The sequence below is a fragment of the Rhinoderma darwinii genome, chromosome 4 (genome assembly GCF_050947455.1).
Source record: "Rhinoderma darwinii isolate aRhiDar2 chromosome 4, aRhiDar2.hap1, whole genome shotgun sequence".
Lineage (NCBI taxonomy): Eukaryota > Metazoa > Chordata > Amphibia > Anura > Rhinodermatidae > Rhinoderma > Rhinoderma darwinii.
In genome coordinates, this window is record NC_134690.1 from 86604575 (window position 1) to 86632023 (window position 27449).

The 27449-nt window shown below is 40.9% G+C and overlaps 1 protein-coding gene across 1 annotated transcript; it reads left to right on the forward strand.

Annotated features, from left to right (window-relative positions):
* Positions 1–321: 321 nt before the first annotated feature.
* Positions 322–27449, forward strand: AMER3 (APC membrane recruitment protein 3). Its single transcript, XM_075863951.1, has 3 exons — positions 322–539; positions 15830–18525; positions 27333–27449. Exons 2-3 carry the CDS (start codon positions 15846–15848, stop codon positions 27368–27370), a joined length of 2718 nt encoding a protein of 905 aa, XP_075720066.1. The 5' UTR covers positions 322–539; positions 15830–15845; the 3' UTR covers positions 27371–27449.

Sequence of the window (27449 nt, forward strand, 5' to 3'; positions counted from 1 at the left end):
GATGATGCCGATTCGTCAGCATCATACACTTCTATACACAACGCCCAGCTAGTAAAAGAAGTAAAAACGCCCAGATGTAACACACATAATACACGCCCAGTTGTACTTTAACGTTAAACATGCCTAGCTGTACTTTTGCAAGCCTCATTTGCATAAATATAAAAATGGTCATAACTTGGCCAAAAATGCTCGTTTTTAAAAAAACAAAATGTTACTCTTATCTACATTGCAGCGCAATAGGAGATAGGGGTTGCAAAATCTGGTGACAGAGTCTCTTTAAGGAGGGCTGACTATTGGATGAGACAGCTATGTGCACATCTCTAGTACATTTTACATTGCGGAGCCTATATGAGCAGAGCTGAAAATACATGTGCTGAGACAGTATCAGATGTGATTGGGGTGGATACCAGAGCTAGCATAGGGCAAGCAGTCTCCACATCTAAAGCACTGTTTCCTACATCACCATCTCTTGGGAGAAATCCTAGTAATCCATAAAATAAGAAAATACACTGAACCGAGAGGATCCAGCAAGCTGAACGGTGAGTAGAGAATCTCTCTCCTTCATTTATAAGGCAGATTTGGGATGGAGGGTGTTATATCTAGAAGACAGATTGCATCAGATGAGATGCTCAAAGGTAAACAACATTATCTGTATCAGAGACCATGTAATATATTATACTAGGCCTTTTATTAATCTAACCCTGAAAACTATATATTTTTTATTCCATAAATGCTTGCGTAAACCTTATTCCAAAAATGACCATGATTTTTTTTATCTGATTGATCTTATTATCTATATTTTCAATGCCCGTCATATTGATGCAGGATTCTTGGGTGAAGATAATACATTTACATCTCACATTCCTGTATGCAGCCTGCGTCTCCTTCCCTTGCACACAGCAGCAGAAGTCTATAATTACCCATACAGTTCACATGAGGGGCCCTGCACAGATGAGCGCTGCTGAAGGATGGGTTTTCCTACTGAACGCCTCCTGTTTTTAGCAGCTAGCGTGTGTTCATGATGGTTGCATTTTCATTTAAGAGCACAGATCAATGTAGCTGTGGTGAATTCTGTCGTGTGAGATTTGATGCTGCTTTCTTTGAGGAGAACAATCCTTTGTTTCTGGTGCACAGCGCGCTGATGTTCTACAGTCTGACTATTCAGTACCTGATATTGTGCAGTTTTTGCCATGGGGCATGCTATAATAAGCTATTTTATATTTTGGTGCTTGGTAAAATACATGCTCATTTTTGATTATGAGCGAGATTTGATGTCATGGTCGGCATTAGTCATTGGGAATATTTCAGTACTAAAGGGAGTAATGTACATAGTTCTATGGACCGCAGTGCATTGGACATGTACTGACTGTGTAACAGGCAGCACATCCTGTTGTCTTGTACCTTATGGAAATTAGGGCCCTTCAAATCTAAATTAGAATTTCCTTTAGACATATGTTTTGCAGCAGGTGCAGGAAATTCAACACATGAATTACTGTACTTTCCTATTTTATTTTAGTATATAATCAGTATGGATTCTTCAGAAAGGAATTGTGATAAAAGGATAAGGGACACAGTTATATTTCTGCACAGGAATAATGACCAAAGAGAGCTATCAGCATAGGAATAATAGTCCCATTGATGACACCGTGCAGGGATGATGCACACGATAATTATGGTCACAGTGTATCACTCTATACAGAGATAATGCAAAAAGGGATGTCACAAAACAAGAGAACAAGCACAGTGATATCACAGTACAAGCATAATAAACAGTCACAGCTAAGGACCGCAGTGATGTCACAAATCATGACTAAACAAACACAGTGATGTCACAGTACATAGATCTTAAACACTGTAATATTACAGGACAGGAATAATGCGCACAGTGATGTCACAGGTAGTGGCTATGGACCACAGTCAGTGATGTCATAATATAAGCATAATGAATTAATTGATGTCACAGCACAGGGATAATAAATACAGCATCATAATACAAGTATAATGCACACAGAGATGTCACAGTACAGAGATAATTAATGCAATGCAGTTGCACAATAAAGAGAATAAACACTGGTATTACTTTATGTGGCAGAGTAGGTCCTGGGCCCTGGAATTGTTATACTTCTGGTTTCTAGTATTAGAATTAGATTCTAGCAGCCTGTAGCTTTAATCTCCCTGTCACATAATTTTGTCAGATGACAACTAAGCCCCTCCCAGGTAAGGAATAATTTTACAAAATGACATTTCTCTTTATATATGAAAATCAAAACCAAAGATAAGTAAAAATGTACAAAACTTTAGAACATTATATGTACATTTTATTTGCAACGGAGGTCAATGGCATCCGCCGCATTGAAGAGGTTGACAGAGGGAGGGGGCTCCCTCTGTACCCCCTCTGCCCTCCCCGCGATGGAGCGTGGGTGGCGATGGCTTCTATGGCAACCAGGAAGCCGTTGCTAGGCTTCCTGGTTGGCCATGTACGGAAGCCCATTAGGTCCCGCCCGAGGCAGGGCCTAATACACTAACTGTCAAATGAAGAATGACAGTTACGATACACTGCACTACATAAGTAGTGCAGTGTATTGTACCGGGGATCAGAAGACCAGATCTTCAAGTCCCCAGGTCAGTGTAAAAAAAAAAAAAAGTGGAAAAAGTAAAAAAAAATGTGAAAGAAATAAAGTTTTAACTAATAAAAACAACAATCGCCCTGTTTCCCTGATCAACTCCTTTCTAATTAGAAAAAAAATGAAAACGTGAAAAAAAAAAACACATTATTTTTACCGCACGGTGAACACCGTAAAAAAAATTAATAAAGGACAATGACAGTATTTGATTTTTTGGTCATTTTGTCTCAAAAAAAATGTAATAAGTGATCAAAAGTTGCAAGTAACGCAAAATGGTACCAATAGAAACTACAGTTCGTCACGCATAAAACAAGCCCTCCCGCAGCGATACTAAAACATGATTTTTTTAGAAAGAGTATTTTTATTGTGGGAGCGTAGTTAAACTTTAAAAAAAAAACTATATAAACTTGGTGTCGCTGTAATCGTATCGACCCACAGAATGAAGTTAACATGTTGTTTATACTGCACGGTGAACACTGTAAAAAATAAAAACCGTGCTAGCATTGCTGTTTTTTGGTTTCCTCATCTCCCAAAAAATGGAATAAATAGTAATAAAAAAAAATCGCAGTACCCCAAAATGGAACCAATAAAAATGACAGCTCGTTCCACAAAAAACAAGCCCTCACATAGCTTCGTCACCGGAAAAATAACACGTTATGACTCTCAAAACGCAATGATGCAAAATGATGCTAAATGATGGCCCAGACAAATTTTTTAGGTCCAGTAGAATTTCACTAAATACCCCACATGGATGCAGCGGAGATGAGGACACTTTAGGGCCTTGTGCTGCTTATAGGGCTAGTGAAGAAGTCAAAGATTAGGCAATACTGGAGCGCAGATATTTTGTATAATACCCAATAAACCCGGCCTGTGCATAAAGGATTGGTTCAAAGCGTACCACACCAATCCATGGATTATTCATTCACCCCATTATTACATCATCCTATTATACCCTGATGTACTCCGCACAGCTTACATATACCCTGATGTACTCCGCACAGCTTACATATACCCTGATGTACTCCGCACAGCTTACATATGCCCCCACTGAAATACCAGTAAAACAACAAGCAAAATCTGCGCTTCAAAAGCCAAATGGTGGTCCAACTGAGCCTGGCAGTGTGCCCAAACGGCAATTTATGACCACATATGGGGTATTACTGTATTCTGGAGAACTCGCTTAATAATTTATGGGATGTGTGTCTACGGTGGTACAAGCTGGGCACAACACATTGGGCACTGAAATGGCATATCTGTGGAAAACGGCAATTTTTAATCTGCAACATCTATTGTGTACTCATTTTTGCAAAACACTTGTGGGGTCAAAATGCTCACTACACCCCTAGATAAATTCTTTGAGGGATCTAGTTTCCATAATGGGGTAATTTTTCTGGGGTATACCACTGTACTGGTACTATAGCTAAATGCAACATGGTGTCAAAAAACGAATCATGTAAAATCTCCACTCCAAATACTAAATGACACTCATTCCCTTTAGAGCCTTGCTGTGTGTCCAAATCGCAGTTTATAACCACTTGTGGGGTATTTCCCTACTCTGAAGAAGTTGCTTTACAAATGTTATGTTGCTTTTTCTCCTTTAGTTGTTGAGAAAATGAAATTTTTTTAACTAATGCTACGTATTACTGGAAAATAATGTCATATTTCGTTTTCACTGCCCATTTCTAATAAAATCTATGACACCTGTGGGGTCAAAATGCTCACACACCCCTAGATGAATTCCTCAATGGGTGTAGTTTGCCAAATGGAGTCACATTTGGGGAGTTTCCACTGTACTGCTACCTAAGGGTATGTTCACACGTAGTCAACAAAAACGTCTGAAAATCCAGAGCTGTTTTCAAGGGAAAACAGACCCTGCTTTTCAGACGTTTTTTTACCAACTCGCATTTTTCGCGGCGTTTTCGCTGCGTTTTTTACGTCCGTTTTTGGAGCTGTTTTCATTGGAGTCTATGAGAAAACAGCTCCAAAAACGTCCAAAGAAGTGTCCTGCACTTCTTTTGACGAGGCGTAATTTTACGCGTCGTAATTGCCGTACGACGCGTAAAATTACGCGTCGTGTGGACAATACAGCGTTATACCCATAGAAAGTAATGGGCAGATGTTTGACGACGTATTTGAGACGTATTTCCAGACGTAAAACGAGGCAAAATACGCCTCGTATACGTCTGAAATTTGGCCATGTGAACATACCCTAAGGGGCTTTGCAAAAGCGACATGGTGCAAAAAAAACAATCCAGCAAAATCTGCTCTCCAAAAGCCAAATGGCGCTCCTTCCCTTCTGAGCCCTGATGTATATTCATACAGTACTTTATTACCACATATGGGGTATTTCCGTGCTCCGGAGAAGTTGCTTTACAAATGTTATGGTGATTTTTCTCCTTTATTTGATGAGAAAATGAAACATTTTGACCTAAAGCTACGTCTTCGTGGAAAAAAATAAAATTTTTCATTTTTACTGCCCAATTCTAATGAAATCTATGAAACACCTGGGGGGTCAAAAGTTGATTTCCTCTAGGGGTGTAGTTTCCCAAATGGAGTCATTTTTGGGGGGTTTCCACTGTATTGGTACCTTAGGAGCTTTACAAATGCAACATTGTGCAGAGAAATCAATCCAGCAAAATCTCTACTCCAAAAGCTAAATGGCGTGCCTTCCCTTCTGAGTCCTGCCGCTTGCCCAAACAGCAGTTTATGACCACATGTTGGGTATTTCCAACTCTGGAGAAGTTGCTTTACAAATTTTGGGGGCTTTTCCTCATTTATTTGTTGAAAAAATTAAAAATTCTGAGGTAAAGCTACATCTTATTGGAAAATAATGTAATTTTTCATTTTCACTACCCAATTCTAATGAAATCTATGAAATACCTGTGTGGTCAAAATGCTCACTACACCCCTACATGAATTCCTCTAGGGTATAGTTTCCCAAATGGAGTCACTTTTGTGGGGTTTCCTTTGTTTTTGCACCACAAGACCTCTTCTAACCTGGCATGGTGCCTGAAATATAATTTAAGAAAAGGAAGGCCGAAAAATCCACTAGGTGCTCCTTTGCTTCTGCGGCCTTTGTTTCAAGCCCGTAGCACACTAGGGCCACATGTGGGCTATTTCTAAAAACTTCAGAATCTGGGCAATAAATATTCAGTTGTGTTTCTCTGGTAAAAACCTTCAGTATTACAGGAAAAATTTATTAAAATGGAATTTCTGCAAAAAAAATGAAATTTGCAAATTTCCCTTCCATTTTGCTTTAATTCCTGTGAAATGCATAAAGGGTTAAGAAACTTTCTAAATGCTGTTAAGGGGTGCAGTTTTTAAAATGGGGTGATTTGTGTGGGTTCCTAATATATAAGGCCCTCAAAGCTACTTCAGATCTGAACTGTTCCCTAAAAAAATAGGCTTTTGAAATTTTCTTGAAAATGTGAGAAATTGCTGCTAAACTTATAAACCTTGTAACGTCCTAGAAAATAAAAGGATGTTCAAAAAATGATGCAAAACATAAAGTAGACATATGGGAAATGTTAACTAGTTACTATTTTGTGTGGTATAACTATCTGTCTTACAAGCAGATACATTTGAATTTAGAAAATGCAAATTTTTGCAAATTTTCCCTAAATTTTGGTGTTTTTCACAAAAAATATTGAATTTATTGACAACATTTTTTCACTACCATAAAGTACAATATGTCACGAGAAAACAGTCTCAGAATCGCTTGGATAGGTAAAATCATTCCAGAGTTATTACCACATAAAGTGACACATGTCAGATTTAAAAAATGATGCTGTGTCATTTGGTCCAAAAGTGGCTGCGTCCTTAAGAGTTTAAAGAGGCTCTGTCACCAGATTATAAGTGCCCGATCTCCTACATAATCTGATCGGTGCTGTAATGTAGATAACAGTGGTTTTTATTTAGAAAAACTATCATTTTTGAGCAAGTTATGAACAATTTTAGATTTATGCTAATTAGTTTCTTAATAGACAACTAGGCATGTTTTAACTTTTTACCAACTGGGCGTTGTACAGAGGAGTGTATGATGCTGACCAATCAGTGACCAATCAGCGTCATACACTTTTCATCGTTCCAGCCCAGCTTCTTTCACTGCACACACAGCATGATCATGCTGTGCTGTCACTTACTCACACACTAACTTTACCGAAGTGTCTTGAGAGTGAATAGACATTGCCTCCAGCCAGGATGCGATGTCTATTAAAACTCCCGACACTTCAGTAAAGTTTCTGTGGGACTTACTCACAGCACAGCGTGATCTCGCGAGATCACGCTGTGTGTGCAGTGAAAGAAGCTGGGCTGGAACGATGAAAAGTGTATGATGCTGATTTGTCAACGTCATACACTTCTCTTTACTTTGCACTATGCACTTTTTCATGATATTGTATACCAACGTATATGTGGACATATGATCGCTATGTGAACCCTCTCACGATAATTGTCTCAACGTTTGGCGGGCCTTTTTCTGTCATCTGTGGTGATTCATTTTTAAACAGCTCATGTACTGATTTTTTAGAATTTATGAAATAAAGTTTGTTTTATCTTTTGACTTATAGACTCCATGTTCTCTTTTTTTGGTGCAATCTTTACAATGCCCAGTTGGTAAAAAGTAAAAACACGCCCAGTTGTCTATTAAGAAACTAATTAGCATAAATCTAAAATTGTTCATAACTTGCTCAAAATTGATCGTTTTTCAAAATAAAAACCACTGTTATCTACATTACAGCGCCGATCAGATTATGTAGGAGACAGGGCACCTATAATCTGGTGACAGAGCTTCTTTAACACCTTAAATGCCGAGGTCAATCGCGACCCCTGCATTTAAAGTGTTAGGGTATGTGCACACACAAAATAAAAAATGTCTCAAAATACAGAGCTGTTTTCCAGTGAAAACAGCTGATTTTCAGAAATTTTTTAATCAAACTCACGATTTTTGCTGCGTTTTTAACAGACGTTTTTGGAGCTGTTTTTCTATAGCGTCTATGAAAAACTGCTCCAAAAACATCCCAAGAAGTGACATGCACTTCTTTTTCGCGGTCGTTTTTTTTACGCGGCCGTTTTGAAAAATGGGCGAGTAAAAAACGCCCTGTCGGAACAGAACGCCGTTTTTCGCATTGAAATCAATAGCCAGATGTTTGGAAGCGTTCTGCTTCCGATTATTCAGGTGTTTTTAGAGGCGTAAACGCCCCAAAATACGCTTGAAAACACTGTGTGAACATACCCTTAGAATCAGGGGGGCGCCCCCTGAAACAAGCCATCGGGCCCCCCCCGCGGCACTATCGGTCGTTAACAACGGTTGTTATGGCAGCCTGGGGGCCTAACAAAGGCCCCCAGGTCTGCCATCTTTGTACTCCTTTGAAGCTCTGCCTCCGGTAGGGCTTCAAAGGAGACTGTCAGAATCACGATATACTGCAATACATTAGTATTGCAGTATATCAAGCAAGCTATCCAACGATCGCTGCTTCAAGTCTCCTAGGGGGACTAATAAAAAAAGTAAAAAAACGTTAAATAAAGGTTTTTTTATGTTCCAAAAAAATAAAGCATTACAAGTTTTAAAAAAAAAACCTTTTGACATTTGTTCCCTAAATCAATGTTAAAAAATATAAAAGTTAAAATAACTGGTATCACCGCGTCCGTAAAAGTCCAAACTATCACAATATAGCGTTGTTTAACCCACTCGGTGAAAGTCGTAAAAAACTATATATATATATATATATATATATATAAATAAAACACACAAATTGCTGGTTTTTGGTCACCTTAGCGCACCACAAAAATGAAATAAAAAGTGATCAAAAAGTCACATATACCCCAAAATGGTATCAGTGAAAACTACAGCTTGCCCTGCAAAATTGAAGCCCACACAACGCTAAATTTATGGAAAAATTAAAACGTTATGGCTCTCAGAACATGGCGACACAAAAGATTTTTTTAATTTAGCAAAAAGTTTTATTTTTTTAAAAGTGGTAAAACATAAAACAAAACATAAAAATTTGGTATCGCCGTAATCGTATCAACCTGTAGAATAAGGTGAAAATGTACGCCTGATGGACGCCATAAAAACAAAACCCCTAAAAAAATGCGTAATCGCTGTTTTTTTGCCCATTTCACCCCACACATAATATTTTTCAGCTTGCCAGTACATTATGCGGTACAATAAATGGTGCCATGAAACCTACACCTTAGGGTATGTTCACACGTAGTCAACCAAAACGTCTGAAAATCCAGAGCTGTTTTCAAGGGAAAACAGACCCTGCTTTTCAGACGTTTTTTACCAACTCGCATTTTTACCAACTCATTTTTTTACCAACTCGTTTTTGGAGCTGTTTTCATTGGAGTCTATGAGAAAACAGCTCCAAAAACGTCTGAAAGAAGTGTCCTGCACTTCTTTTGACGAGGCTGTATTTTTACGAGTCGTCGTTTGACAGCTGTCAAACGACGACGCGTAAATAACAGGTCGTCTGCACAGTACGTCGGCAAACCCATTCAAATGAATGGCCAGATGTTTGCCGACGTATTGTAGCCCTATTTTCAGACGTAAAACGAGGCATAATACGCCTCGTATACGTCTGAAATTTGGCCGTGTGAACATACCCTTAGGGTATGTTCACACGGCCAAATTTCAGACGTATACTAGGCGTATTATGCCTCGTTTTACGTCTGAAAATAGGGCTACAATACGTCGGCAAACATCTGCCCATTCATTTGAATGGGTTTGCCGACATACTGTGCAGACGACCTGTTATTTACGCGTCGTCGTTTGACAGCTGTCAAACGACGACGCGTAAAAATACAGCCTCGTCAAAAGAAGTGCAGGACACTTCTTTGGACGTTTTTGGAGCTGTTTTCTCATAGACTCCAATGAAACCAGCTCCAAAAACGGACGTAAAAAACGCCGCGAAAACGCCGCGAAAAATGCGAGTTGGTCAAAAAACGTCTGAAAAGCAGGGTCTGTTTTCCCTTGAAAACAGCTCTGGATTTTCAGACGTTTTGGTTGACTACGTGTGAACATACCCTTAGAAAAGCTGTAGCCCTCTGCCTGCTAAGCATTAAATATAGTAGTCACTGAACGAACAATGATGAATCTTGACAAATTGCCCGGTGCTCCACAAGTTTCATGTCAAGTCTGCTGGTCCTTCAGAATACTCCATCTGTTCTCTGCAGCCACCATATGTGATTCCTCTAAAGACCAGATCTTTTTTTTTGTTCCATGTGATAACTGTGATTTTAGATGAAAAAACATTAGAATGCCATGCACATTTGGCTTCAGGAACATTTCATTACAAGAATTTATTTAATTTTCTTTCTCTATGTCCATTAGGTTTTATTCTACTGGCTATATTAAGTTTTATCCTAGGACATTCTTCCTGTTTTACCTGAGATATTTCTTATACTTATTTTTTTTATTTATTTACTTCCAGGTGCTTGAACAGAGATTTTCATCACTAACATTAATTCCTGTCCCCAATGGGGCTCACAATCTAATTTCTGTCTTCCATACACACACATTATGGCCAATTAGGAAGACAATTGACCTATTAGTATGTGTTTGTAATGTTGGAGGAAACCAGAGAACTTGGAGAAAACCCACCAACAAGAGGGAGAACATACAAACTCCATGCAAATGTTGTCCATAGTTGGATTTCAACCTAGGACACCAGTGCTTTAAGCCAACAGCTAACCACTTAACCCCTTCCCGCTCCTTGACGTACTATTACGTCATGGCAGCTGTATCGTTCGCGCTCCATGACGTAATAGTACGTCACGGGAGTAACGGCCGTTTCGGCCGTCCTCCCGACACATACAGGAGCTGTGACGCTGCTGTCTTGTTCAGCAGCTGTCACAGCTCCTACAGCGGGGACCGATCGCTGTGTCCCCGCTGATTAACCCCTTAAAAGCCGCGTTCTATAGAGATCTCGGCTTTTTAGGGGTTAAGCTGCTATCGCCGGCCTGCTACACAATAGCGGCCGGCGATGGTGACTATGGCAACCGGACACCAAACAATGGCGTCCGGCTATGCCATAGACGGAAGCCTAGTGGGTCCTGACAACGTCACGACCCACTATGCTTGCTGTCAGTGAGTAGCTGACAGTTCTAATACACTGCACTACGCATGTAGTGCAGTGTATTAGAATAGCGATCAGGGCCTCCTGCCCTCATGTCCCCTAGTGGGACAAAGTAATAAAGTAAAAAAAAAGTTAAAAAAAGATGTGTAAAAATAAGAAAATAAAAGATTTAAAAGTAATAAAAGTAAAAATCCCCCCTTTTCCCTTATCAGTCCTTTATTATTAATAAAAATATATAAACAAACAAATAAACTATACATAATTGGTATCGCCGCGTCCGTAACGGCCTGAACTACAAAATTATTTCATTATTTATCCCGCACGATGAATGCCGTAAAATAAAATAATAATAAACCGTACCACAATCACAATTCTTTGGTCACTTCACCTCCCAAAAAATGGAATAAAAAGAGATCAAAAAGTCGCATGTACCTAAAAATGGTACTGATCGAAACTACAGTTCGTTACGCAAAAAATAAGTCCTCGCACGGCTTTATTGATTGAAAAATAAAAACGTTCTGGCTCTAAGAATAAGGTAACACAAAAAGTGAATGATTGTTTACAAAACGTATTTTATTGTGCAAACGCCATAAGACATAAAAAAAAACTATAAACATCTGGTATCGCCATAATCGTATCGCCCTGCAGAATAAAGTGAATATGTCATTTATAGCGCACAGTGAACGCTGTAAAAAAAAAGAATAAATAAACAATAGTAGAATTGCTGTTTTTTAGTCACCACGCCACCTAAAAATAGAATAAAAACTGATCAAAAATCCGCATGCACCCCAAGAAAACTACAATGGATTACTCAAGGGGTCTAGTTTCCAAATTGGGGTCACTTTTGGGGGGTTTCCAATGTTTTGGCACCACAAGACCTCTTCAAACCGGACATGGTGCCTAATAAAAAAGATGCCTCAAAATCCACTAGGCGCTCCTTTGCTCCTGAGGCCGCTCCTTCAGTCCATTACCGCCCGAGGGCCACATGTGGGATATTTCTAAAAACTGCAGAATCTGGGCAATACGTATTAATTTGCGTTTCTCTGATAAATCCTTTTGTGTTATAAAAAAAATGGTATAAAGAGGATTTTCTGACAAAAAAAAATGTAAATTTAACCTCTACTTTGCTCTAAATTTTTGTGAAACACCTAAAGGGTTTATAAACTTTCTAAATGCTGTTGTGAATACTTTGAGGGGTCCAGTTTCTAAAATGGGGTATTTCATAGGGGTTTCTAATATATGGGTCCCTCAAAGCAACTTCAGAACTGAACTGGAACCTTAAAAAATAAATAAATGAGGCAATACTTCGCTTCTTACATTATACTGATAATGAGCCGTGCCCACCCCGAGATGACCCCAGTTTTGACCGTTTGTATAAACGGAGACCCCTATTAGACCGTTCCAGTGCCCGGTTTTCCCAAGCATTCACCCCCGAGAAGTGTATTTCTATTGATGAGTCCCTGGTACATTTTAAAGGGAGGGTTCAATTCCGCGAGTACCTGCCGGGTAAGAGGGCAAGGTATGGCGTGAAGATGTATAAGCTGCGAGAGTGCATCAGGGTATACCTACAGGTTTAGGATATATGAAGGAAAGGCCACCCCCAAACCAGACTGCATCCTGGACTACAATAGGTACATGGGAGGGGTGGACTTGTCAGATCAAATCCTGAAGCCCTACAGCGCCATGCGGTGTGGTATAAGAAGCTGGCCGTGCACATCATATAGATGGCTTTGTACAATGCGTACGTGCTACGTCGATGTGCAGGCCAGACGGGAACTTTCCTGGAATTTCAAGAGGTGATTATCAAGAACCTAATCTTTAGGGACCAAGAAGGGGGGGCACCCAGTACTTCTGGAAGCGGGGCCACACACATCATACCTGGGCGGCAACACTTTCCAGGAGAAGTTCCCCAAACTGGCAAGAAGGGAAAAAGTCAAAAGAGGTGCAAAGTCTGCTAAAAGAGGGCGATAATGGATGACACAATATATCAATGTGACACGTGTCCCGAATAACCAGAGCTCTGTATGAAAGCGTGTTTTAAAATTTATCATACATCCCTTGGTTTATAATTTACCCAAATTTTACTTACCCTGATGCACTCCGCACAGCTTATCCCCCCTCGTCTTTCCCCTCTGGGCCCTGCTGTGTGCCCAGGCAGCTGATAACAGCCACATGTAGGGTATTGCCATACCCGGGAGAACCCACATTACAGTTTATGGGGTGTAGGTCTCCGGTCAAAATGCTCACTACACCTCTAGATGAATGCCTTAAGGGTGTAGTTTTTAAAACGGGGTCACTTCTTGTGGGTTTCAACTGTACTGGTACCTCAGGTGCTTCTGCATACATGACTTCGCACTAGAAAATCCCCAGTAGGCCAAATGGTGGTCCTTTCCTTCTGAGCCCTCCCATGGGCCCAAACGGCAGTTTATCACAACAAATGGGGTATTGCGGCCTTCAGAACAAATTGCGCAACAGAATGGGGTATTTTGTTTCTTGTGAAAATAAGAAATTTTCAGCCAAAACTACATATTATTTGAAAAAAATAATTTTGATTTCATTCCCAGCCCAATTCAAATTAGTTCTGTGAAAAAACTATGGGGTCAAAATAGTCACAACACCCATAAATGAATTCCTTGAGGGGTGTAGTTTCCAAAATGGGGTCATTTGTGATTGGTTTCTATTGCTTTGATAGCTCTGGGGCTCTGCAAATGCGACATGGCACCCGAAAACCAATCCAGCAAAATCTGGACTCCAAAGAACACACAGCGCTCCTTTCCTTCTGAGCCCTCCCATGGGCCCAAACGGCAGTTTATCACCACAAATGGGGTATTGCCGCACTCAGGACAAATTGGGAAACAAAATGGAGTATTTTATTTCTTGTGAAAATAAGAATTTTTGAGCTAAAATGACATATTATTGGAAAAAATAATTTTTTTTTTAAATTTCACAGTCCAATTCAAATAAGTTCTGTGAAGAAACTATGGGGTCTAAATGGTCACATTACCCATAAATGAATTCCTTGAGGGGTGTAGTTTCCAAAATGGGGTCACATCTGGTGGGTTTCCATTGCTTTGATACCTCTGGGGCTCTGCAAATGCGACATGGCAGCCGAAAACCAATCCAGCAAAATCTGGACTCCAAAAAACACACAGCGCTCCTTCCCTTCTGAGGCCTCCCATGGGTCCAAACGGCAGTTTATTGCCACAAATGGGGTATTTCTGCACTCAGGAGAAATTGGGCAACAAAATTGAGCATTTTGTTCCCTGTGAAAATAAGAAATTTTGATAAAAAATTACATCTTATTGGAAAAAATGTCATTTTTTTAATGTCACAGCCCAATTGAAATAGGTGCTGTGAAAAAACTGTGTGCTCAAAATGCTAACAACAACCATATATGAATTCCTTGAGGGGTGTAGTTTCCAAAATGGGGTCACTTTTGGTGGGTTTCCATTGCTTTGATACCCCTGAGGCTCTGCAAATGCGACATGGCACCCGAAAACCAATCCAGCAAAATCTGGACTCCAACAAACATATAGCCCTCCTTTCCTTCTGAGCCCTCCCATGGGCCCAAACGGCAGTTTATCACCACAAATGGGGTATTGCCACACTAAGGACAAATTGGGCAACCAAATGGGGTATTTTGTTCCCTGTGAAAATAAGAAATTTTGATCACAAATGACATTTTATTGGAAAAAATGACATTTTTTTCATTTCACAGCCCAATTCAAATACGTGCTGTGAAAAAACTGTGCGGTCAAAATGGTAACAACAACCATAAATGAATTCCTTGAGGGGTGTAGTTTCCAAAATGGGGTCACTATTGGGGGATTCCTACTGTTTTGGCACCTCAACACCTCTTCAAACCTGGCATGCTGCCTAAAATATATTCTAATAAAAAAGAGGACTCAAAATGCACTAGGTGCTTCTTTGCTTCTAGGGCTTGTGTTTTAGTCCACGAGCGCAGTAGAGCCACATGTGGGACATTTCTAAAAACTGCAGAATCTGGACAATACATATTTAGTAGTGTTTCTCTGGTAAAACCTTCTGTGTTACAGAAAAAAAAATGAATAAAATTGAAATTCCGCAAGAAAAATGAAATTTGCAAAGTTCACCTCCACTTTGCTTTAATTCCTGTGAAATGCCTGAAGGGTTAAAAAACTTTCTAAATGCTGTTTTGAATACTTTGAGGGGTCTAGTTTTTAAAATGGGGTGTTTTATCAGGGTTTCTAATACATAGGCCCCTCAAAGCCACTTCAGAACTGAACAGGTACCTTAAATAAAAGGCATTTAACATTTTCTTAAAAATATGAGAAATAGCTGTTTATGTTCTAAGCCTTGTAACGTCCAAGAAAAATAAAAGAATGTTCAAAAAACGATGCCAATCTAAAGTAGACATATGGGAAATGTGAACTAGTGACTATTGTGGGTGGTATAACCGTTTGTTTTACAAGCAGATGCATTTAAATTCTGAAAAATGCAATTTTTTCAAAATTTTCTCTAAATTTTGCAATTTTTCACCAATAAACACTGAATATATCGACCAAATTTTACCTTGAACATGAAGCCCAATGTGTCACGAGAAAACAATCTCAGAATCGCTTGGGTAGGTTTAAGCATTCCCACGTTATTACCACATAAAGTGAAATATGTCAGATTTGAAAAATGGGCTCTGAGCCTTAAGGCCAAAACTAGGCTGCGTCCTTAAGGGGTTAATCTCCTACTATGCAATAGATTTAAAAAAAAAAAAATAATAATAATATATATATATATATTTTCCTGAAAGAGATAAACAGCATTCTAATTATTTTGGTGCACAAGTAGGACAAGTAGGATTCCACTCCGTAGCAGCTATCAGTGTAAAACTCGGCACTCAGTTGTTTTAATAATTGTATTTTTATTTTGCAGTGCACAATGTATCTAAACATATTCAGTCTAGCAAGACCTTCATTAGAGAGTCGGATTGCTTTAGTAGGTGGTGTTATGAGAAGTATGAATACAACGCTCTGGCATCCGTCGCTAGAGAAGATAGACGCCTATTTTCTGTAGTGACTAATATTTATTACTTATATCATAAAAAGGACTCCACTGTTTAAAATATTTTCTAAATGTGTTTTGCTTTATTTTCAGAAATATATATTTCAAAATGGAGCTGATTCGTGGCAAGACCTTTATAAAAAGTTATGCCCAACACCCACCGGAAAAGGTACTAACAGTTGTATATAAGGGAAGAAAGAATGTAGAACTTCAGAAAAATGTAAATGATTGTGATATTCGTGGAAAGACTTTTATAAAAAGTTATACCCAAAACCCTCCAGAAAAGGTACCAACAGTTGTACACAAAGAAAAAAAGAATGTAGTACCTGAGAAAAATGTTAATGAATGTTATAGCAAAAAGAATGCTGTACAGACACAAAGAATGTCTAATGGTATTTGCACAAAGGAGGCTGATAATGTCCGCTGTCCAAGGTTTCTAAGAAAAAGTAAAACACATGACTGTGTTATAAAAGATGAGAAGCCAGAGAAACTTTCTGGTCAAATGGCACCTGGCCGGATACCAAACAGTCTCAGTTCCCCAGGCCTTGTAGAAGATCAAGGTGGAAAAAGAAATGATATAGAAGCCAACAGACAAGCGACATGTAAACAAACCATGATAGACTATAGAAACTTTGTGCCTCAGATGCCTTTTGTACCATCTGTTGCAAAATCACTGCCAAGGAAAAGGATTTCTCTAAGAAAATCCAGAAAAAGTTTAAGGAATATATTTAATTTAAAGAAGAATAAGCAACACGATGTCATATCAGAAGATGAGAGCCAGCCAATGGTGTTTAGGATGAAAGAAATGAATGCAGGTGAAAAACAACATCAACTAAGTATTAATGAGATGCCTTCAGATGAGTTCCTTCTTCACGATTGCCCTGACCGTGACATGTACATTGATGCTGTCGAGTCTTTCAAAGCACTTTGTGAGGATGTTGCTTCTCTAAAAAGTTTTGACTCCCTTACTGGCTGTGGGGAAATTTTTGCAGACGAAAGTGCCTCTTTTATTGATATTGAATCCAGCCGAGTCACATTTATTTCTAAGCCAAGTTCCATAGCTGCCAGTTTTCAAGGAGGAGTAGAGCAACTTGCCTCCCCAGCCAAATCTGAGTCTATTGACTTCTCAAGACTACGTGGCCACATGACTTCATCTGCAACAAGTGTATGTTCAAATGTACTTTCTGAAACTATGACATCACCAGTTTGTCATGAAATAAATAATGAAGAAATGAATGAAAGCTTGTCAGGAGATCAAGTTTCCAACTTATCCTACAATGATCTGATGTCTTCTAGTGAGAATATTCATGACGCTGAATCACCAATGTCCACCAGTGATGAGGGGTATTATGACTCTGCACTGGATGAAGGCAAAAATGAAGTGGGCAATGTTAGACCATTTCCACGGGATAGTTACAGTGGAGATGCCCTGTATGAGTTATTTTGTGACTCATGTGAAAAGAAGCCCTGGCCTGTTCAGGACTGTGACTTGTCTGTGCCTAGTCATAACATTGACAACCCAACATCCCTATATAGCTTTTGTGTGGGATCTGAGGAAAATATGGCCTCTCAACCAGCTTTAGGACTTGATGGAGAAGACAGTCTTGACAATACATGGAAAGGAAGAGAATGTTTATTAAAACTATGTGACACTGAGCTGTCTTTAACTATTGGAATGGTTAACTGGTTAAAAAAGACCGGAAAAATAACAGAAAATGATATTAGTGATCAAATTGTCACTTGTAGCTCAAAGGAGCCCATAGACATGAGCAATGAACAAGGCAACTCAGCTGAAGAAACCACAGCAACATCTGGAGACAACAAGAGAGAGACATTTTTACATTGTGAATCTGTCATTACAGAACCTACCGATCATGTCAATAGCATGATAGGAAATATAGACCCTTTATCCAACACATTTGCTCTACACCCAAAATCTACAATAGGTTCAGATGAGAGCACATCTGAAAAAAATGCTTCATCTGTAACACATTTGGATTACATTGCCTTACACAACCTATCACCAAAGCAAAGTATATTAATTAACATTATTGCATATAAGAACCAATTAGAATTATCCAGTCCATACACTAATAAAATGTTTTTTTGTCAAATGCCAAATTTCATAGATATCCTTTCTTTTGAAAACCATCTAGATCCTTTGAAGCCATTGAGCCTTCAATGTCTTACATATTCTGTATCTGAAAATAATAGATGGTTACCTGATATTCTGCAGTTGTGCGCTGCAGACATCCCATCACTGGAAGTATTATTTGGCAACGAGCGTATACTGCATAGTATGGTTAAAATAATGCGGCCTTATGAAATTGCCATAAATATCAAGAACGCAGTTGAAAAGTTAAGTCCTATTCAACAGACTTTACAATCCATAACTGAAAATGGAGTAAATAAGAACACATTTATAACCGATACTAATGAGCTACAACAGGCAAACCGCATATGTAGGACAGAATTTGACCAGGATTTTATCAGTAACCAACAATGCATAATAAAAACATCAAGATTGCTTCCAAAGGAGAGACAAACCTCCAAGGATGCGGGTAAACCAGGATTCCGACCTCTTTTTAAATCAATCCACTCATCGGTGATCTCTCGTTGTTCCTCAGTTTTATACAGAGTTCACAACTCAGAAGATGCAGTAATATTTTTTGACAAAAAGTATAGTCCATTACCCAGTAGTAATGATGACCCTGCACAAGATTCAACTACTTCATCGAAATACACAAAGGATGGTTTTCTCACTTCTACAACTTTCACAAGGGAAAATGGTGAGTATACTTTTAATAAACCAGGAGGTGAACTCTTTGGGTCACTATTAGTTTTAGCCTTAGGGCTATAGAGGGGTGCAGAGTCTAAAGGATTATCCATTCTGCACCCTTAACCTCCTCATATAGGTGTAGACTTTCCTAGAGTGAACAGCAGGTTGCAGTTCCCTGAATAGTCTCCAATAGCAACAGCTGAAAACAAGCCAGAAGCACAGTACAGAATCAGTAGGCAGAATCGTTGCCAGAAAAGGAGATCTGGACAGGCAAATTTTGGCATGTTTGAGGATACAGTGATAAATGGGAACAGGTAGAAGCAGGTAGCTCGCCACACATGGTCAAGACAGGTGGGTTAATAATGAGTAGAAAAAGCGAAAGCCCAGCTTTGCAACATAAATCAGAAAACCTATTGCTCAGGAATTAAGGGAGGTGAAGCTTAAAGGGGTTATCCGGGAGTTTTTAAATTTTGCAGGGGAGCAGGAGAGAGTATGAAATAATAAACAAACAAGTTATCACCATTTGAAACTTACCTCAATCCAGCACTGACACCCCTCTCTCTGCCGCTCCGGTCCTGGAAGCTCGGGCTGTGGTAACGAATCGTCCACGACTCACGAGGCCAGCAATTGGCTGCAGAGACACATGATCGATGAATGGCATGGGACCGGAGCAGTGGCGAATGGGTTGTCATCGCTGCAGCGGCGGGCATTTTTTTAAAAGGTTAGCACTTGTTGGATTATTTTATTTTATGCCCTCCCCTCCTGTAAAATTTGACAAGCGGCATACAGGCCAAAAAGTTCAATCTTGGTTTTGAGAATTTTGTTTCTCATGGTCTAAGAATTTTAAGTGTTTTGGGACAAACTCCAAGTGAGCTATTACTGTATGTGCCTTTTACTATGTAGTGTCTTCATCTGCACACTCTACCATAAAGGCCTGATTGGTGGAGTGCTGCTGAGATGTTTGTCTTTCTGCAATGATCTCCTATTTCCACAGCAGAACTTTGGGGCTCTGTCAGAGTGACCATCGGGTACTTGGTCACCTCCCTTACCAAAGCCCTTCTCTATAATTTCTCAGTTTTGGCTTGGTGACCAGCTCTAGGAAGAATTCTGGTGATTTCATACTGTTTCCATTTAAATGACTATGTTCTTCAGGACCTTTACTGATACAGAAAATATTGTATACCCTTCCCCAGATCTCTTTCTCAATCTTGTCTTGGAGTTGTACAATTTCTTCATAGTTTTTGCTCTAATCTGTCAACTGTAAGACTATATCTAAGCCAAATTATGTCCAATTAGTTGGATTTACCACAGGTTGAATCTAATCGTGTTGTAGAAACATCTCAAGGATGAATGATTGAAAAAGAATGCACCTGAGAAAACTTGAGTGTCAAAGCAAAGGGGTCAGAATACTTATGTAAATGTGATATATATTTTTTAATTTTTGAAAATGTTCATACATTTTCGCAAACCTAATTTAGTTTTGTCATAATGGGATATAGTGAGAAGACTGATAAGAAAAGAATGTCTATTATCCAATTAAGAATAAGGCCTAATGGTCTTCATGTTCTTCCATTCAAACATCAAATGTACCACAAGCAGGGGCGTCGCTAGCACCGGACCTCCGGGGCCTCGGGTCCCGGATCTTTGGCCCGCTGCCCAGGGCAACTGACGCTACAGAGGTCGCGATTGCGACCGGGCAGCGGTCGCGATTGCAACCAGGCTGAGGGCCCAATACTTCTATAGAAATTTACTATAGTAACTCGGGCCTATGTCATAAAATACACGTCCCCTATTACTATAGTAATAACACTATATTAACAAGCCATGACGAAGGACGTGGTATACGTAGGCATCATCAAAATGGTTTTTCCTTGCATCTGGAAGTTATCCTTTTAAAAGAATTTGGAATAAAATTGGAACTGTGTTTCCATTTTAAACTTCATTGCGCTGGATCATTGTTCTCTTTTTTTCCAGTAATACCACTATACTTACCCTCCTTCCCGAGCGCAGTGGAAGTCCTGACGTCTTCTTGCGTCATGACGTCACGACGCTGTGCGCCGCGCATGACGTCACGACGCTGGATGGTGTCGGGACATCCGCTGCACCAAAGAACTGGGTAAGTGTGACATCATTACTGCCTGCTGGGGTCCTGTATCTAAGCCTGCCTTGTAATAGGCTTAGATACAGGGTCCAACAGACAGCATCACACATGGGCTTAGATAAGCTTACCACCTGTGTTACTGTAAAAGGGGGTGGGGTAATAGCGGGGTTCACTGGTTAGTGTCACCCGCTATTACTACCTCCTTTATAATCAAGGCCACTAGGGTTATGCTTAGTTCCCCTACCTTTCCTTTATACTAACGTCGCTCTGCTTGCTTTTGCTGCTACTCAAGGGAATAAGACCGTATAGTAAATAGATATTTATTAACATACAGTAATCACTCTCATATATAAAATACAGTAACTAATCACAGTACAGTATAAACACGGTATCACAATCCTAATTATACCGCCACCCACTTACCTAAACATACATAGAAGTTACGTTACAACACAATACACATAAGTTACTTGTAATTCTCACACGCTCACTATCTCTGTCCCACTCCCTCCTAATATAACTGTCCCTGTACACTAAGGGTTAATCAGGTAAAGTATTAACAATGGGAAGAGTTAAATGTTTCAAGGGTTAACCAGGGATACAACAGGGGATGCGCACGTCAGCAAGGGGGTTAACTCAGGGACTGCAAGGGGTAGTAAGTGTCAACTCAGGGACTCGGGCAGCAATGGTTTAACTTTAGGGACAGCAATGGGTTAACTTTAGGGACAGCAATGGGTTAACTTTAGGGACAGCAAGGGTTAACTTTAGGGACAGCAAGGGTTAACTTTAGGGACAGCAAGGGTTAACTTTAGGGACAGCAAGGGTTAACTTTAGGGACAGCAAGGGTTAACTTTAGGGACAGCAAGGGTTAACTTTAGGGACAGCAAGGGTTAACTTTAGGGACAGCAAGGGTTAACTTTAGGGACAGCAAGGGTTAACTTCAGGTTGCAGCAAGGGTTAACTTCAGGGACTCAGGGGCACCAAGGGTTACTCTGGGACAGCAAGGGTAAACAGGGACTGACAGAGAGAGAGGGAGAGTTTAAAGTGTAGCCGTAGCTACACTGATACTTAGCGTTTTCCATTGGTGGAACATGGGAGCAGAGGCAGGAGCAGGAGACAGGAGCAGGTCGTTGGAGGAGAGAGGCAGGACAGGAGAGGTGAGCCGGTCCATGGTGAAGCAGGTAGGTAGCTCTCGTTGGTGGTGTGGTGGTGTAGACTCTGCTGCTGAGCATACCCACGCAGGACTATTTAATGCTGCCGGTACGCTCGCAGCGGGGGACGAGTGGCGCTCGCTCCCGGCTAGCATGGGTCGGCATGGTGATAATATATCACCAGCCGACTCATGAGCACCCGCGCGTAATCTCGTGCGCGTGCGTAATACCGCAAGATCGCGTGCGCGAGACCGTCCGTGCGCACGGGACATTTGAAATGAAGACAGGAGATCAAACTATCTCCTGTCTCCATGGTGTCCAAACAAAGCAGGGCAATGCTAATTGCCCAGCTTTGTTTACAACTGTATTCATGACCAGGGCTGTGTTTCTACAGCCCTGGCTCATGAGACATTATAAGTATTATATATGCTGTGTGTGTGTGTGTGTGTGTGTGTGTGTGTGTGTATATGTATATATATATATATATATATATATATATACACGCACACGCACACACATCCATATATATATATATATATATATAGCAGATATAAAAAAATGGCGACAGCACCCTGCAACACTAATGCCACCTAAACCACTATATATAAATAGATATGCACTAAAGCTCAATCTACCTACAAATAGGGAGGTTCTTAGTGCACATTTTGATCAAAAAGTGTTAGCCCACCTGCCACGACAAGGCGACCTCTGTAAGGTGGGAACCTACGCTGCACATACACCCAGAACTGGGACTAAGCCTACATATATACCTGGGGATGGTAGGATCCAGCATTGAACTGATTAAAATCACCCAGGGCAGAGTGGGAGGAGTGCAAGAACAACAAGTGGAGGCAGTCACTAACCCCACATATATGGATACCATAAACACAACAAAAATTGAACAGCACATTCCAACTAAATGATACAAAATACGCAGGTGCAAGAACACCTGTGACTGCAGATATACAGCAGATATAAAAAAATGGCGACAGCACCCTGCAACACTAATGCCACCTAAACCACTAAATATAAATAGATATGCACTAAAGCTCAATCTACCTACAAATAGGGAGGTTCTTAGTGCACATTTTGATCAAAAAGTGTTAGCCCACCTGCCACGACAAGGCGACCTCTGTAAGGTGGGAACCTACGCTGCACATACACCCAGAACTGGGACTAAGCCTACATATATACCTGGGGATGGTAGGATCCAGCATTGAACTGATTAAAATCACCCAGGGCAGAGTGGGAGGAGTGCAAGAACAACAAGTGGAGGCAGTCACTAACCCCACATATATGGATACCATAAACACAACAAAAATTGAACAGCACATTCCAACTAAATGATACAAAATACGCAGGTGCAAGAACACCTGTGACTGCAGATATACAGCAGATATAAAAAAATGGCGACAGCACCCTGCAACACTAATGCCACCTAAACCACTAAATATAAATAGATATGCACTAAAGCTCAATCTACCTACAAATAGGGAGGTTCTTAGTGCACATTTTGATCAAAAAGTGTTAGCCCACCTGCCACGACAAGGCGACCTCTGTACACTAAGGGTTAATCAGGTAAAGTATTAACAATGGGAAGAGTTAAATGTTTCAAGGGTTAACCAGGGATACAACAGGGGATGCGCACGTCAGCAAGGGGGTTAACTCAGGGACTGCAAGGGGTAGTAAGTGTTAACTCAGGGACTCGGGCAGCAATGGTTTAACTTTAGGGACAGCAATGGGTTAACTTTAGGGACAGCAATGGGTTAACTTTAGGGACAGCAAGGGTTAACTTTAGGGACAGCAAGGGTTAACTTTAGGGACAGCAAGGGTTAACTTTAGGGACAGCAAGGGTTAACTTTAGGGACAGCAAGGGTTAACTTTAGGGACAGCAAGGGTTAACTTTAGGGACAGCAAGGGTTAACTTTAGGGACAGCAAGGGTTAACTTTAGGGACAGCAAGGGTTAACTTCAGGTTGCAGCAAGGGTTAACTTCAGGGACTCAGGGGCACCGAGGGTTACTCTGGGACAGCAAGGGTAAACAGGGACTGACAGAGAGAGAGGGAGAGTTTAAAGTGTAGCCGTAGCTACACTGATACTTAGCGTTTTCCATTGGTGGAACATGGGAGCAGAGGCAGGAGCAGGAGACAGGAGCAGGTCGTTGGAGGAGAGAGGCAGGACAGGAGAGGTGAGCCGGTCCATGGTGAAGCAGGTAGGTAGCTCTCGTTGGTGGTGTGGTGGTGTAGACTCTGCTGCTGAGCATACCCACGCAGGACTATTTAATGCTGCCGGTACGCTCGCAGCGGGGGACGAGTGGCGCTCGCTCCCGGCTAGCATGGGTCGGCATGGTGATAATATATCACCAGCCGACTCATGAGCACCCGCGCGTAATCTCGTGCGCGTGCGTAATACCGCAAGATCGCGTGCGCGAGACCGTCCGTGCGCACGGGACATTTGAAATGAAGACAGGAGATCAAACTATCTCCTGTCTCCATGGTGTCCAAACAAAGCAGGGCAATGCTAATTGCCCAGCTTTGTTTACAACTGTATTCATGACCAGGGCTGTGTTTCTACAGCCCTGGCTCATGAGACATTATAAGTATTATATATGCTGTGTGTGTGTGTGTGTGTGTGTGTGTGTGTGTGTGTGTGTGTGTGTGTGTATATGTATATATATATATATATATATACACGCACACGCACACACATCCATATATATATATATATATATATATATATATATACACGCACACGCACACGCACACACATCCATATATATATATATATATATATATATAAATAGGGACACTTCCCTTTACAGTTACTAATGATTTTTTGTGTATTTGTGTTTTCTTACAGGTTCGGTTGTTGGACTACGTCCGATTCGAGGTCTTCGATTACGGTTTTTTTTATTTTCAATAAAATGGTTAATGAGGATTGTGTGGGGGTTTTCTATTTCAATAAAATATATTTTTTCTATCTCTTTGTATTTTCTTTTAAACTTCATTACTACCGCCTTAGTAATGGCCGTTGGCTGATTGACAGCGTCCATTACTAAGGCGGGGCTTAGTGTTAGCCGGTGCAGAGGCTAAGGCTGGATTCACACGAGCACATTACGTCCATAATGGACGGAACGTATTTCGGCCGCAAGTCCCGGACCGAACACACTGCCGGGAGCCGAGCTCCTAGCATCATAGTTATGTACGATGCTAGGAGTCCCTGCCTCTCCGTGGAACTACTGTCCCGTACTGAAAACATGATTACAGTATGGGACAGTTGTCCTGCAGTGAGGCAGGGACTCCTAGCGTCTTACATAATTATGATGCTAGGAGCCCGGCTCCCTGCAGTGTGTTCGGTCCAGGACTTGCGGCGGAAATACGTTCCGTCTATTACGGACGTAATGTGCTCGTGTGAATCCAGCCTAACACTAATTCCATTATTACCCCGGTACAAACCGCCACCAGGGGTACTGGGAAGAGCTGGGTATGATCCAGTACCTGACCATCTGTAGTGATGGTTAGGTACTGGGGCGGCCACGCAGGCTGGTATTATTAGGCTGGGAAAGTCTAAAAACAGTGGTCCTTCCCACCCTGGTAATGCTATGCTGCTGCTGCTATGTTGTATGTGGCTGGTTATAAAAAATGGGGGGATGCCACGTCATTTTTTTATTTCAATGGAAGAAACATCATGGGGTCCCCCCCATTTTTGATAACAGCCAGATACAGCATAGCAGCAGCAGGTTAGCATTACCAGGGTGGGAAGGGCCACTGTTTTTGGCCTTTCCCAGCATAATAATACCAGCCTGCGGATGCCCCAGTTCCCGAACGTCACTACAGATGGTCGGGCACTGGATCATACCAGGCTCTTCCCGGTACCCCTGGTGGCGGTGGGTAGCGGGGTAATAATGGGGGTTAGTGTTAGCCTTTTCACCGGCTAACACTAAGCCTCACCTTAGTAATGGACGTTGTCAATCAGCCAGCGGCCATTACTAAGGTGGTAGTAATAAAATGTAAAAAAATACAAGGACATAGAAAAAATATTTTATTGAAATAAAAAAAAACACACAACCCTCATTAACCATTTTATTGAGAATAAAAAAATCTGTAATCGAGGTAGTACTCAAATCTGACGTAATCCAACAACCGAACCTGTAAAAAAACACAAATACACCCAAAAAATTAATGACGCATAAAAAAAGCAAAGCAATTCTTAGAATTAACTTTCCTAAGTCCAGCGATGGAGCCTCAATGTCAGCGAGCTGGGCCCTATATCTAATCCTATCATGTGTAATACTGTCCGCTGAGCCAATGTATCTAATCCTATACATAGCTATAGGGTCGTAGTGCTATAAATATGATGTCTCATATTCATATATATATATATATATATATATATATATATATATATATATATATACACACACACACACACTCACACACACACGTACATGCACGCACACAACACATTTTTGTTGGGGGGGGGGGTGAACATAAGTTAGTACAAGGATACTTACTGCTGGGGCCCTGTATCTAAGTCTATCATGTGTGATACTGTCTGCTGGGCCATGTATCTAAGCCTATCATGTGGGACTACCTACAGAGGACTCCATGACACTATCTACAAGGGGGATGTATGGCAGGGAGACTGTGTGTGGAACCATACAGGGTGGTTGTGACACTATATACAGGGGGGCATTGTGTGGGGAACACTCTACAGGTGTCTTTGATTAGAGCCCCGAGACATAACTTTGATTGGGGCCCCAGAAATGCCAAATTTGCCCCTGAGGGTTAGTACTAGGATACTTACTGCTGGGGCCCTGTATCTAAGGTTACATTCACACGAGTGTGACAGATTTCCGTGCGTAAAAAACTGTCCGCGTGCGTTGTGTTTTTGCCTCAGTGTGCTTTGCGTGTGGCATGTGTTTTTCACACACATGCAAGCAGTTTTCTTTTTTCACTGTAATTGATGCGTGAAAAACGGACAACACACGGATGTCGTCCGTGTGCTGTCCGTGGTTTTCACGCACCCTTTGACTTCAATGGGCGGCTAGGTGCGTGAAATACACGAATATAGGATATGCAGTAAGTTTCACGCAATAGACACTCGCTGCATGAAAACTCACGCGTGCGTCAATAGCTCCCATTGAAATCAATGAGTCCCTGTGATGTGCATTGTTGTAACGCACAGCACACGGGCGAGAATTACACTCGTCTGAATGAGCCCTAGGTCTATCATGTGTGATACTGTCTGCTGGGGCCATGTATCTAAGCCTATCATGTGTGATACTGTCTGCTGAGACAATGCATCCAATTCTATCTGGCAGTGTAGCTATAGGAGCCTTAGCGTTATAGATATGCTATCTCCGATATGTACGTAAAATTTTTTCGGGGGGGGGGGGGGAGTGGGGGGAATATATGTCTCGGGGCTTGTGCCCCTGATCTTTTAAGATCCTAGCCACGCCCCTCACCACCAGATTATCCTATAGAATTAATTTAGCTCATACACCTCTAATATATGTTAAATGGGAATTCACATAAATTAAATAAGGTTTTTTCTTCTCTTACAGGTTTATTACTAACAAAAAACAAGAAGTGGAGTATATGAGAACCCTTTGAGCAAAGAAGATGACTACTGTGTAATAGATGCATATATACCATGATGATACTTAAAGTGTAGCTAAATG